This window comes from Sminthopsis crassicaudata, chromosome 5 (assembly GCF_048593235.1).
Source record: "Sminthopsis crassicaudata isolate SCR6 chromosome 5, ASM4859323v1, whole genome shotgun sequence".
NCBI classification, from domain to species: Eukaryota; Metazoa; Chordata; class Mammalia; order Dasyuromorphia; family Dasyuridae; genus Sminthopsis; species Sminthopsis crassicaudata.
Genome location: NC_133621.1, coordinates 178,251,271 through 178,264,149, shown reverse-complemented (window position 1 = coordinate 178,264,149; position 12,879 = coordinate 178,251,271). Strand labels below are relative to the sequence as shown.

The following is a 12,879-nucleotide window of genomic DNA, read 5'->3' as shown; positions in this document are numbered from 1 at the left end:
TTTTTCCACAATGTAAAGTAAGTTCTAAACAATTAGAAAAATATCATTTGTTCAAGGGTAGTCCTGAATAATCATTTGTCTACTTATTGTGTGCCATAACAATCAAACTGCCAAAAATTATTTTATAGAGCTAGGTGAAATAATACAAAATTCATCTGGAAGAACAAAAGGTCAAGAATATAAAAGAAATTAGTGGGGGAAAAAAACAAAAACAAAAAGGATGGTGGCAGAGCAGTGCCAGTTCTAAAACTCTATTATAAAGTAGCAGTCATCAAAAACATATGATAATAAGAAATAGAATGGTATATCATGGGAATAGGTTAAATATACATGACACAATAATCTATAGTAATCTAATGTTTGATAAACAGTAAAACCCCAGCTTCTGAGATAAAAGTTCACTAATTCATAAAAAAAATTCTGGGAAAACTGGAAAATTACATGTAAGAAACCCAGTGTGGAACTATGTGTCACACCCCATACAAAAATAAGGTCAAAATTGGCACAGGATTTGATCAGAAAGGGTGATATTATAAGCAAATTAGTAGAGCAAGCAATAGTTTACCTATCATATCTTTGGAGCAGGGTAGAATTTATGGCCCCAAACCCCCAAAAAACTAGAGAACATTATGAAATATAAAATAGACAACTTTGACAACTTTGATTACATTAAATTAAAAAGGTTTTACACAAACAAAAAATGCAGAGAAGATTTAAAAGAAGCACAATGCTTCTTTTTTGCAGATAGGGTGTAAAATCCTCAAATGAAGACTGTATTCAGTGTTTGTATCTCAATATCTGGCATGCCTCCCAGCATTTGTATGTGTTTATTAAATAATGAATTGATCAATAGATGTAAATATACATATGTAAAACTTACATACATACATACATACATATTGGAAAGTATATGCATGAATGTTAGCCCATTAAATTTATATTGTATATCATTCTTTCTACAATATCTATGCCCAACTCTTTTCCTGCCTCTCTTTCAACTTACTACTATTTATCAATCTGTATATATGCACTTCAGGAACTTTAGGAATCCACAATGTACACTGGCTATACTTTCTTTGGAGTAAGAAACACTGGGTTCATGTCCTATTTCTAATCCCCACTGACTATGTGGCACTGGAAGTTGTTTAACCTCTTAGCTCCCCGACAACTTTCTATATTAATAGATTTTTTTTTACTAGACAACATAGGCAGATGTGATTTCACAGGTCTGGACCAAAAATTAAAGTAGACACAAGTGAATATACATACAGAAAATTATTTTTACACATTTAAATGCTTCATTGCTTTTGTCTGTGATCTCATTGGGATGCATTTAAACAGATCACAAACCATCCATTCCTTCTTATATATTGTATATATTGCATACTATTTATCTAATAAATGTAATCTGTCTTTTAAAATGTAGACTTTAATCTTAAAATGTAATTGCCTATGAAATTACATTATGTATTATGAAATAAATGAAAATCAGGAACAAACCAAGGAAACTGAGATTTAATTTTAATGAACATGTAAATCAAAGCAATTTAATAAACTGAAAATTATTTTATAGTTATTGAGTAAAATATTGGAAAATTCATTTGGAAGGACAAATGGTCAAGAATACTTAGGTATTTAATGAAATAATGTGGAGGATGGAGTCTAATAGCAAATCTCAAGCTATACTACAAAGAAGTAATCATCTAAACAATTTGGTTCTAGAAAAAATGGTGAATTAGATTAGACATACAATTTGAAGAAGCAGATGAGGACAGTAAATTAGTTTGTTTTAAATTAAAGTGTTTGACTATGTTCAAAAAGTTGTCAAACTGTGCATACTCTTTGACCCAGCAGTGTTACTACTGGGCTTATATCCCAAAGAGCATTTAAAGAAGGGAAAGGAACATGTATGTGCAAGAATGTTTGTGGCAGCCCTCTTTGTAGTGGCCAGAAACTGGAAACTGAGTGGATGCCCATCAATTGGAGAATGGCTGAATAAATTGTGGTATATGAATATTATGGAATATTGTTCTGTAAGAATGACCAACAGGATGATTTCAGAAAGGTTTGGAGAGACTTACATGAACTAATGCTGAGTGAAATAAGCAGGACCAGGAGATCATTGTATACTTCAACAACAATACTATATAATGATCAATTCTGATGAACGTAGCCATTTTCAACAATGAGATGAACCAAATCAGTTCCAATAGAGCAGTAATGAACTGAACCAGCTACACCCAGTGAAGGAACTCTGGAAGATGACTATGAACTACTACATAGAATTCCCAATCCCTCTATTTTTGTCCGCCTCCAATTTTTATTTCCTTCACAGGCTAATTGTACACTATTTCAAAGTCCAATTCTTTTTGTACAGCAAAACAACTGTTTGGACTTGTATACATATATTGTATTTAATTTATACTTTAACATATTTAACATGTATTGGTCAACCTGCTATCTGGGGGGGGGGGGGAGGACAGGAAAAATTAGAACAAAAGGTTTGGCATTTGTCAATGTTGTAAAATTACCCATGCATATATCTGATAAATAAAAACTATTAAATAAAAAATAAATTAAAGTGTTTGACAAACCCAATGATTCCAGCCAATGGATCAAGAATTAACTATTTAATAAAACCTGCTGTGACAACTGGAAAATAATTTGACAGAAACTAGATATAGACCAAATATACCAAGACAATGTCAAAAATGGATACATGATTTAGACATAAAGAGTGCCATCATAAGTGAATTACTACAGCATGGAAGAAATTATTTATATGTATGAATAAGGGGAAGAATTTATAGCCAAATAAAAGACAGATATTCAAAGGAAGAAAAAAATGTATATTTTGATTACACAAAATTTAAAAAAAGATTTTGCACAAAACCAATGTAGCTTGGCTATAATGACAGAAAAGAAACATGAGAAATGTTGGAAGGGACTTTGGTAGAGCTGTGAACAGCTGCAACAATTTGGGAGAAAAATTTGGAACTGTTGATCTAGCAATACCATTTCTGACCTGTATCCCAAAGAGATCAAAGAAAAGGAAAAGGATCCATATTTACAAAATAATCTATGGCATCTTTTTTTTGTGGTGAAAGAGAATTAGAAAATTATGTCTAGTAGAAACTGATGAATACCCATTAATTTGAGGAGAGCTGAAAAAACTAAGGGATATGATTGTGATAATTGTGCTGTAAAAATGATGAAGGGCATGGATTCATAAAAATCTACTTCTAGTGACCTCTTTCTAAGGGCACATTCATATAAAATGTAAGTTCATTAGGGACAGAGTCACACTTTTCTTTATCCTCAGTATCTTTCAGGCAAAGACATAAAAATGATTCAAAGTGAGGTGCTCAGAAGCAGGAGAACAATGTGAAAAGTAATCATAGTGATGATAACCAACTCTAAACAGTTTACCATTTCTCATCAATACGGTGATCCATCACATTTCTAATGATGAAAAATTCCTGATATAAAACTGATGGGGCTCTGATTGAAAACTGAAGCATATTTTGTTTTTTCTTATTTTTTAATTGTCCTTGTATGATGTCTTCTGTGGATATTTTGTGTGATTTTATATATAAAATAGATATTATATTTTTTGCCTTCTCAATATTTTGGGGAGGAGATGGAGGAAAGAATTTATAAGTGAAAATAAAAACTAAAAAAATCCACAAATTATGAGATTATCTACGACTAATTCTGAATTGCCCTATTCTTCAATTTGCTCATCTTTCAATATTTCCTTCCAATAATTTCCAATTTCCTTCCCTCATTTGACCTTTGTTGCATAATCATGTAATTTAAGAATTAAGTAGAACTTGAGGGTTCATCATGTCTAACCTCCTTATTTCATAAATAGGGGAAATGAAGTCAAGAGACTTCATCAAAGTCACAGTATTATGGACATACATACAAATACACATTTGATTAAATTCCATTTAATAATTATTTAATGAAACTTTGTAACTTGCAAATTTCCAAACATAAAGCCGAGGAGATAGTTAGATATGATAGTTTCTGATAATAGACACAATCTAGTATGTGTGTATACACATAAATAAGTTCATTTGAGAATTGCAAGGAAATTGTTTCAAGAACTCTAAAAAGACAAAATCCTTACTTAGTAAATGGGATAATTCGAGCTTCAGAAAGGAAGAGAGGGAATATTTAATTGGGACTTTAAAAATTGAGGAGGAATTAAAAAAAGTTGAAAAGTGTATATATGGTGGGGGGTGGGGCAACATTATAGGCACAAAACTAGTGATCCATAGGAACAATATGTAAATTAAAAAACTGTTCAATACAGTCTGAAAAAAGGTTGGCAATCTTGGAAAATAAAGGGCGTCAAAATAACCAATATTTACTAGCATTTATTTGGACTTCACTTTGGGCCTATTATAGATATAGTTTCGGTGCAGTCTTCCTTTGAGGAATGTTCACAGTGTCCTCCCTCTTTTCTAATTATTCAAATCTTACCCAAAGACCAATTAAAGTCCCATTTCCTCTATCAACTCTACTTTATCCAATAATGATCACCCCTTCTCTGAATTCTAGCTTTCATTACATAACTCAACATATGATATTATACATTTTTGTGCTAATTCTATGTTGTTTCTTGTGTACGAATATGGTCTTTTTAGATCCATTATACATTACTCTAGGAAAGACATACAATTTTATAGTTTCTTTAAATCTATAGATAAATTCAAGAACTGGAGTCAATGTTGTTCAACAAATATTTATTATCTGCCTCCTGTGTGAAAAGCACCATGTTTGGTACTGGGGTTAAAGAAAAAAAAATGTGACCTTGTCCCTAATGAACTTATATTTTATATGAAAGTGATTTTAGAATTAGTTCATTTAACCTAATGTCATCCTTTTTTCAGATGAGGAAACAGATCCAAAGATATCAAGTACCATTATGTGTGGTACAAGGTTAAACAAGTATTGACAAATTTGGGAATAGAAACCAAAGTTCTTTTCTACTGTTTATTCTGTATCTCAAATTGTTTCAAAGTGGGACCTACAGGGGAAAAGCTGTGTTTCATTCCAGTTATATTAGTAAGATTATCTATCTGATCTCCTCAAGCCACTTTACCTGTCTTAGTTTTTCATTTATAAAATTAAAGAGTTTGATTGGATGTTGTCAAACATCCCATGCAGTGCTCATATTTGTTGTTATTATTATATATGGAAGTGTATCACAAGCTGGGTAATGTCCCTTCGCACATTAAAATTATAATAAAATGGTATCTTCTCTCTCCAGGTAATAATTTTAAGACAAGAAAAAATGGCAGCTGAAATAGGTATCTCAGATTCCAGCAAAGGCTCAAGTCAAAATTCACCTAAGCAAACAAATGTGGATTCATCTATCAAGGAAAAAGTGAAATGCAACAATGGCTTTAAGGTTCAATGGATTATATTCTTCCAGGAAAGAAATAAATATACTGTAATTTTAATTGAGATAAAAATTATAATTAAAGAGAATTATACTTTCTGGGAGAAGCATATTGCAGAGTGAATTGAAAGTTAGTGTAGGAAGTCCAGAAGCTCTAGGTTCAAGTCTGATCTCTGAAAAATCCTGTCAATGGGACCCTGGGCAATTTATTGAACCTCTTGTTACCATATAAAATTAATTCTAAGACTAAGTTACAGGAAAAAGTATTTAATTGAATTATTAGGAGTCACCAGACTACCTTTTTATAGTAGTGAAACCTTATGTTTGAGGAGTGGGTAGAGTGGGAATGGAACTTTCCAGTATATTCTTAATTTAAACTAAGTGCCCAAATTCCAAAATCCTCCAACATATTTCAATTTAATATAACAAGTTTTAGAACTTTTAGATAGGCTTAGAAACCATTCACTGATGATTCTTTGGTTAGACTACAGTTAGAGTTGATTAAGATTATAAAGTTGAAATTAAGCATTTATGCTGATACTTACAAAATAAAAAAGACATTTGAGGAGAAATTCAAGATCCTTTTTATTTTAATAGATCAAGTTGAAAAAGTCTTTGGATAATTTTATTCACTCAAGCAAAAACTGATCTTATCAAAAAATATGCAATACATATTATCCTTCAGATTTTCTTAATAGGAGCAGAATCATCTCACAAAGAAGAAATTTTGTTCTCCAAGGAAGAATGTTACAGACTCCAAAGTGGGATTAAATGAAAGATCAGTAGCCGATCAAGGAAGAAATAAGAAATTTTTTTCATGTTCACTCCTTATTCAGGGGTACCAAGATATCTATAGATTGACTAGACACAACAAACTTCCTATCTTACTGAGATACATATATGAATCAATCAATTCATTCATGAAGTGAATAATGGAATGAATGAATAAAAAAGTGATGAACACTTTACTATGTATCAGCAACTATTCTAGTTAGTGGAGATATAAGTATAAAAGAGAAACATTCCCTGTCCTCATAGCTGAACTAATAACTACAAACAACACATACAAGGCGGTGGGTGCCCTGAAAGGAATCTATTCTGGTGGTAGACACTTTATGCAGGATGAATGGTGGAATGTGATAGAAAATACTTTATATCTAGTCTGGGGTCAGCTAAATTGAGAGAACTAGTTGAGTTTTCTTTCAGTTATCAAACAAGATAGCTCAAGCCCAAGGCAAGAGTTACAAAATTTAGTGGATTAAGTCCAACAGGAAATGAAGATATGGTATCAGTGGCAGAGTTCTATCCCATATGGGAAGGGAAAGGAGCAGTTTTAGAAGGAGCAGTGTGATGGAGTTACAAAATTCATAACTGATCTAGTGGATTTGGGGAGGAAGAGCTATAATATCATAGTAAAGGAAGCAGTACAATTGAACTTTCCCGATATTTCCTTCCAAACAATTTTAAAATAATATCATCTCAAATTCTGTAATAACAGAAATAACAAAAGACCAGGATGAGACATTGTATCAATCCAAGAAAACTTAGAATCTTGGAAGAAGATTTCTGAGACACTGAGGTAAGAGTCAGTCTAGAACCCTTGTGAGTATAACACTGGCAGTGAATCTTAGAGCTACAGAAGCAACAACAGCTTCAGAAGCTCTCAAAACAGAGAGATTCCAGTGCAGAGAAGAACAAGAAAAGGTCCATGCAATTCATAAGCACGTAGGGACCTAAGGAGTAATATTGCTTATAATCACAAGGGATTAGCAGTAACAAATGTAGTTCCAAGGCATCAGGGGCTTTTTCTGAGTAACAATGAGAGTAGACCAGAACAGTGAACATGCCTTAAAAATGAATGCTATTATTTTGAGCGGTAAAGATAAGTTAATGTATGCAAACACAGAAACTCTTCTAAGTTTTTATTCAAACTTATTTTCCTTTCCATTTTATACTTTGCACAGATGTTCATGGTTGCCTTTATTTGCTGCTCTTTTTCCAAGTCATTAATAGCAGCTTTCTTGAAAAGTTCCATCATGCATATAGAAAGAAGATTTGGCATAACAACATCTAAAGCTGGTTTAATTGATGGAAGCTTTGAAATAGGTAATTTTGATTTAATTAAAATTGATAGGACCTATCAGTTCTGGAAAAGAAAGCAAACTTTAACCAATTATGTGTTGTCTAGTTTTGAATAGTGTCTTACACATTTTTCCTCCCTCTCCTGATTTTTTTCTCTTCCTCAGATCTTTTTATAGCTCCCTATATGCAAATAAGCAACTGCTATCTCAGATCTATGAATAAGACTAAACTCAAATCCCTCAGGAGGGTTTTATTTTTACTCTAAAAACTGAAGAAATTGTTTTAAACAATATATTATTCCATTGTTCATCATTGCTACCTCTGATTTTGTGTATTATCCCATCATAATTTAACCAGATATGACTGATTATTGTCTAGCCATATCTTGTTCATCTCAATTGGTTGAACTATTGGGCCCCTACAAAAAAAGTAATGTCCTGTTCATATTATCTTTTTTGCATGAAACTTTGCTTATTTTCTTTCCTTCTTCTTAAGTTTCATATTTTCCAATTTTATTTTCTTGATAATTTCTCCCTGATCTGCTCTTTGGTTATATGCAATATTATTATACTTAGAATGAGATTTGCTTCATCTACGTAAGTTCTATATCCTCAAATAGATGAGGAAATACTTGTAGATGGAAAAAATAGTCACCATAATTTGTATTTCTTCAGTCCTCCTTTTGTGCCCACCAAAGTAACAGCCCTACATTGAGTAGGGTTTCAAGACATATTATACTTCATGAATTGCCTTACATTAAAATGCAATTACCTTTCTTCTAGGCAATTTGCTTTTGATTACATTTGTGAGTCATTTTGGAGCCAAATCCCATATACCAAGAATAATTGGAATTGGGTGTTTCATTATGGGAACTGGAAGTATTTTATCCTCATTGCCTCATTTCTTCATGGACTAGTGAGTATTAAGCAATTATAAAAATAGCCTTTATATACAGCCTTAGGATTCCAAATTATTTAGGCTTACTGCAAAGCACTTTCTATTTAAAAAAAAAAAAAGAAAAGAAAAAAAAAAAGCTAAATTTGTAAAAAAAAAAAAAGGTAGATTAGGATTTTTTTTTGGTATTTGCATGTTTTTAGAGCTTACATAAACTTATGAAGAAAAGTGAATTAGGTATTTATAACTTTCTTATTTTAAAAATTTCAAATGTATTTATTTTTAACACACATTGCTTTATGAATGATGTTGGGAGAGAAAAATCATAACAAAAGGGAAAAATCATGAGAGAGATAGAGAGAGGGAAAAAAAAAGTAAACAGATCATGTGTTAATTTGCATTCAATCTCCCCATAGTTCTTTTTTTTCTGGATGCAGATGGCATTTTCTATCCAAAATCTATTAGATTGCTTTGGATCACCGAAATACTAAGAAGAACCAAGTCTTTCTTAGCTGATCATAACACATTTTTGTTGTTATTGTGTACAATGTATTCCTTGTTCTGCTTATTTCACTCATACATTATTCTGTCTAAATCTTTTCAGGCCTTTCTAAAATTAGCTCATTCATCGTTTTTATAGAACAGTAATATGCCCATACCTTCATATACCACAACTTATTCAGCCATTCCCCAACTGATGAGTATCTATTCATTTTCCAATTCCTTCCTCACAGAAAGAGCTGCCACAAATAGTTTTGAACATGTGCATCCTTTTCCTTTCTTTATGATATCCTTGGGATACAGACTCAATAGTGTCTGTGCTGGGTCAAAGGGTATGCACAGGTTGACAGTCCTTTTAAGCAAAATTCCAAATTGCTCTTCAGAATGGTTGAATTATTTCACAATTCACCAACAATGTATTAGGGTACCCATTTTCCCCCATCTACTCCAACATGCATCATTATCTTTTTCTGTCATCTTAGCTAATCTGAGAGGCATGGTACTGCATAGTTACTTTAATTTATTTTTCTCTAATCAATAGTGATTTAGAGCATTCTTTAAATGACTATGAATGGCTTTAATTTCATCACCTGAAAATTGTCTGTTCATATCCTTTGACCATGTATTAACTAAAGAGGTGTTTATAACTTTCTACTTAATGTATATTTCTTTTCAGTATTTAGAAACCAGTAATCTGTCAATGTGGGGGGGGGGAAACCTTCAGTTAACCAAGTCAATTGACTAAATGAGTATTGTCTTTAGCTTAGAATATGTTATCTGGTACAAAAGGCAAATGGCTGAGGTTCAGACTTAATACTGGATATTTTTAATTCCAAATTAAATATTTTTTATGTAGCAATTTTTAAAACATTTTAATTTAAAGAATATATAATGTCATTAGAGCAGGAAATTTCTGATGAAGAAATTCCCTCAAACTGAGGCAGTCAGGGTGAAGTGACTTGCCCAGTGTCATACAGGCAGTAAGTGTCTGAGATCAGACTTCACCTCAGAAAGATGAGTCTTTCTGATGCCAGGCCCAACACTGTATCTATTGTTCTATTGATGTATCTATTGTTACCTTGTGTTCTAAGAAAATCAAAGAGTAAGTTCAGATGTTTCCCTTTATATTACTAAAATAATTGTGGGGCCATATTATTTATTCAATAAAGTGGAGAAACTTTTTTACCCATTAATCTTTTGTTCAATTCCACATATGTGATAATTTCTCTAATCTTCTAGTTTTTGGTAAACATCAAAGATGTTGTATGTGTAAGAACTTATGTCCCCCACTCATTCTGAACTATTTTTTTAAATAATAGCTTTTTATTTTCAAAATATATGCAGTTTTCAATATTCACACTTGCAAAACCTTATGTTCCAAATGTTTTTCCTTTCCTTCCTCTCACTGCCTCCTCTAGACAATAAGTAATCAAATAAACATGTTACACATGTACAAATCTTCTATACATATTTCTACATTTATCATGCTGCACAAGAAAAATCAGATCAAAAAAAGGCAAAACAAATGAGAAAAAACAAACAAACAAACAAATAAACCCAACAAAAATTGTGAAAACACTATGTTTGGACCCACATTCTGGATGCAGATGTCCTATTTTTGGATGTATATGGATATTTCCATCACAAGTCTGGCCTGAATCATCTATTGTTGAAAAGAGCCATATCCACTATAATTGATCATCACATAAACTTGTTGCTGTATACAATGTTCTTTTGGCTCTATTCACTTCACTAAGCCTCATGTAGGTCTCTTCAGGCCTTTCTAAAATCATCTTGCTAATCATTTCTTATACAAAAATAATATTCCAAAACAATTATATAACATAACTTATTTAACCATTCCCCAACTGATCAGCATCCACTTAATTTCCAATTCCTTGCCATTACAAAAAGGACTGCTACAAACATTTTTGAATATGTTTGTTCTTTGCCCTTTTTAATGGTCTCTTTGGGATCATTAAATAATAGTAATAGTGCTGCTGGAACAAAGGGAATGCAGAGTTTGCTAGCCCTTTGGTCATAGTTCCAAATTGGTCTCCCTAATGGTTGGATCAGTTCACAATTCCATTAAAAAGTACCAGTGTCTTGATTTTCTCACACTCTTTCCAATATTTACCATTATCCTTTCCTATTACCTTAGTCATTCTGAGAGGTGAGAAATGAAAAGTAAGACAACTCTGAGGCTATTATTAAATAGCCTCAGAGTTGTCTTACTTTTCATTTCTCTGATAAATACTGATTTTGAGCATTTTTATATGACAAGAAATGGAAATTAATACCATTGTCTTTTCATATCCTTTGACCAATTATCAACTGGAGAATGCATGTATTCATATGAATTTCAGTCAGTTCTCTATATATTTTATAAATGAGGCCTTTATCAGTAGCCTTGGACATAAAAAACGTTTTCCCAGTTTTCTGTTTTCCTTCTAATCTTGCCTCTCTTGATTTTGTTTGTACAAAAAACTTTTTAAAGTAATATAATCAAATTATTTCATTTTGCATTTCATAATATTTTCTATTTTTTGGACATAAATTCCTTCCTTCTCTGCAGTTCTGAGAAGCAGATTATCCCTTGTTCTCCTAATTTGCTTATAGCATCACCCATTACATCTAAATCATGAACCCATTTTAGACCTTATTTTGATATAGGGTGTTAGTTGTTAGATGTTAGTCAATGCCTCTTTGCTCCTATGCTATTTTCCAATTTTACCAGCAATGTTTTTTCTGAATCTTTTGAGACAATGATCTAATTTCTGTTAGTTCAGTTATTGATGTAGCATTTACGCTAATAGTTTTCCTAATATTAAACCATTCCTGCATTCCTGGTATTAATTCTTAATCATACTATATTATCCTGTTTATAATTTGCTGTAATTGTTTAAAATATTTTATTTAAGATTGTTACATCAATATTCATCTGGAAAATTGATTCATTATTTTCTTTCTCTGTTTTGACCCTACCTGATTTAGATATCATAACCATATTTGTCATAAAAGGAATTTCATAGGACTCCTTCTTTTCCTATTTCCCCAAATTTTTTACATAGTATTGCAATTAATCTTTAAAATATTTGGTAGAATTTGTAAATTCATCTGGCCCTGGAGATTTTTTCTTAGGGAGTTGATTAATAGCTTGTTCAATTTCTTTTTCTAAAATGCTTCTTTTTAAGAAATTTATTTTTTCCTCTGTTAATGTGAGCAATTTATATTTTGTAAGTGTTCATTAATTTCACCTAGGTTATCAGATTTAATGATATAATTGAACAAAATAGCTCTTAATTATTTTTTCAATTTCCTCTTAATTGATGGAAAGTTCACTGTTTTCACTTTTGATACTATTTGCTTTTATCCTTTTTCTTTTTTTAATCAAATTATTTAAAAATGTGTCTATTTTGTGGAGTTTTTTTCATAAAACCATCTCTGTTTCCTTTATTAGTTCAACAGTTTTTTTACTTTCAATTTTAATCTCCCTTTTTATTTTCAGAATTAGTTCAACAGTTTTTTTACTTTCAATTTTAATCTCCCTTTTTATTTTCAGAATTTCAAATTTGGTATTTAGTTGGGGATTTTTAATTTGTTTTTTTTTTCTACCTTTTTTTAGTTGAATGCCCAATTCATTGATCCCCTCTTTTTTATTTTATGCAATTAAGTATCTAGAGATATAAAATTTCTCCTAAAACTTGCTTTGGCTGCATCCTATTAATCTTAATATGTTTTCTCATTATTGTAATTCTCTTGGATGAAGCTATTGTCTGATTTGTTGCTTCATCCACTCATTCTTTAGGTTTAGATTATTTAGTTTCCAATTAATTTTATCAATTTTTCTCTGGTTCTTTATTAAATATGATATTTATTGTACCATAGTTTGGAAATGATGAATTTATTATTTCTACCTTTCTGCATTTGATTTCAATATTTTTATGCCCTAATTAATGGTAAATTTTTGTGTAGGTTCCATGTATCAC

The 12,879-nt window shown here is 31.3% G+C and overlaps 1 protein-coding gene across 5 annotated transcripts in view; it reads left to right on the top strand.

The window, feature by feature from the left end:
* Window positions 1-12,879, top strand: part of LOC141543515 (solute carrier organic anion transporter family member 1B1-like) — a 77,207-nt gene that overhangs the window by 10,307 nt on the left and 54,021 nt on the right. For all 5 annotated transcript variants that reach the window (XM_074268884.1, XM_074268882.1, XM_074268880.1 and 2 more), the window contains exons 2-4: window positions 5,282-5,422; window positions 7,378-7,519; window positions 8,278-8,410. In XM_074268884.1, the coding sequence (XP_074124985.1) occupies window positions 5,306-5,422; window positions 7,378-7,519; window positions 8,278-8,410 (392 nt within the window). In that variant the 5' untranslated portion in view covers window positions 5,282-5,305. The remainder of the gene's footprint in view (window positions 1-5,281; window positions 5,423-7,377; window positions 7,520-8,277; window positions 8,411-12,879) is intronic.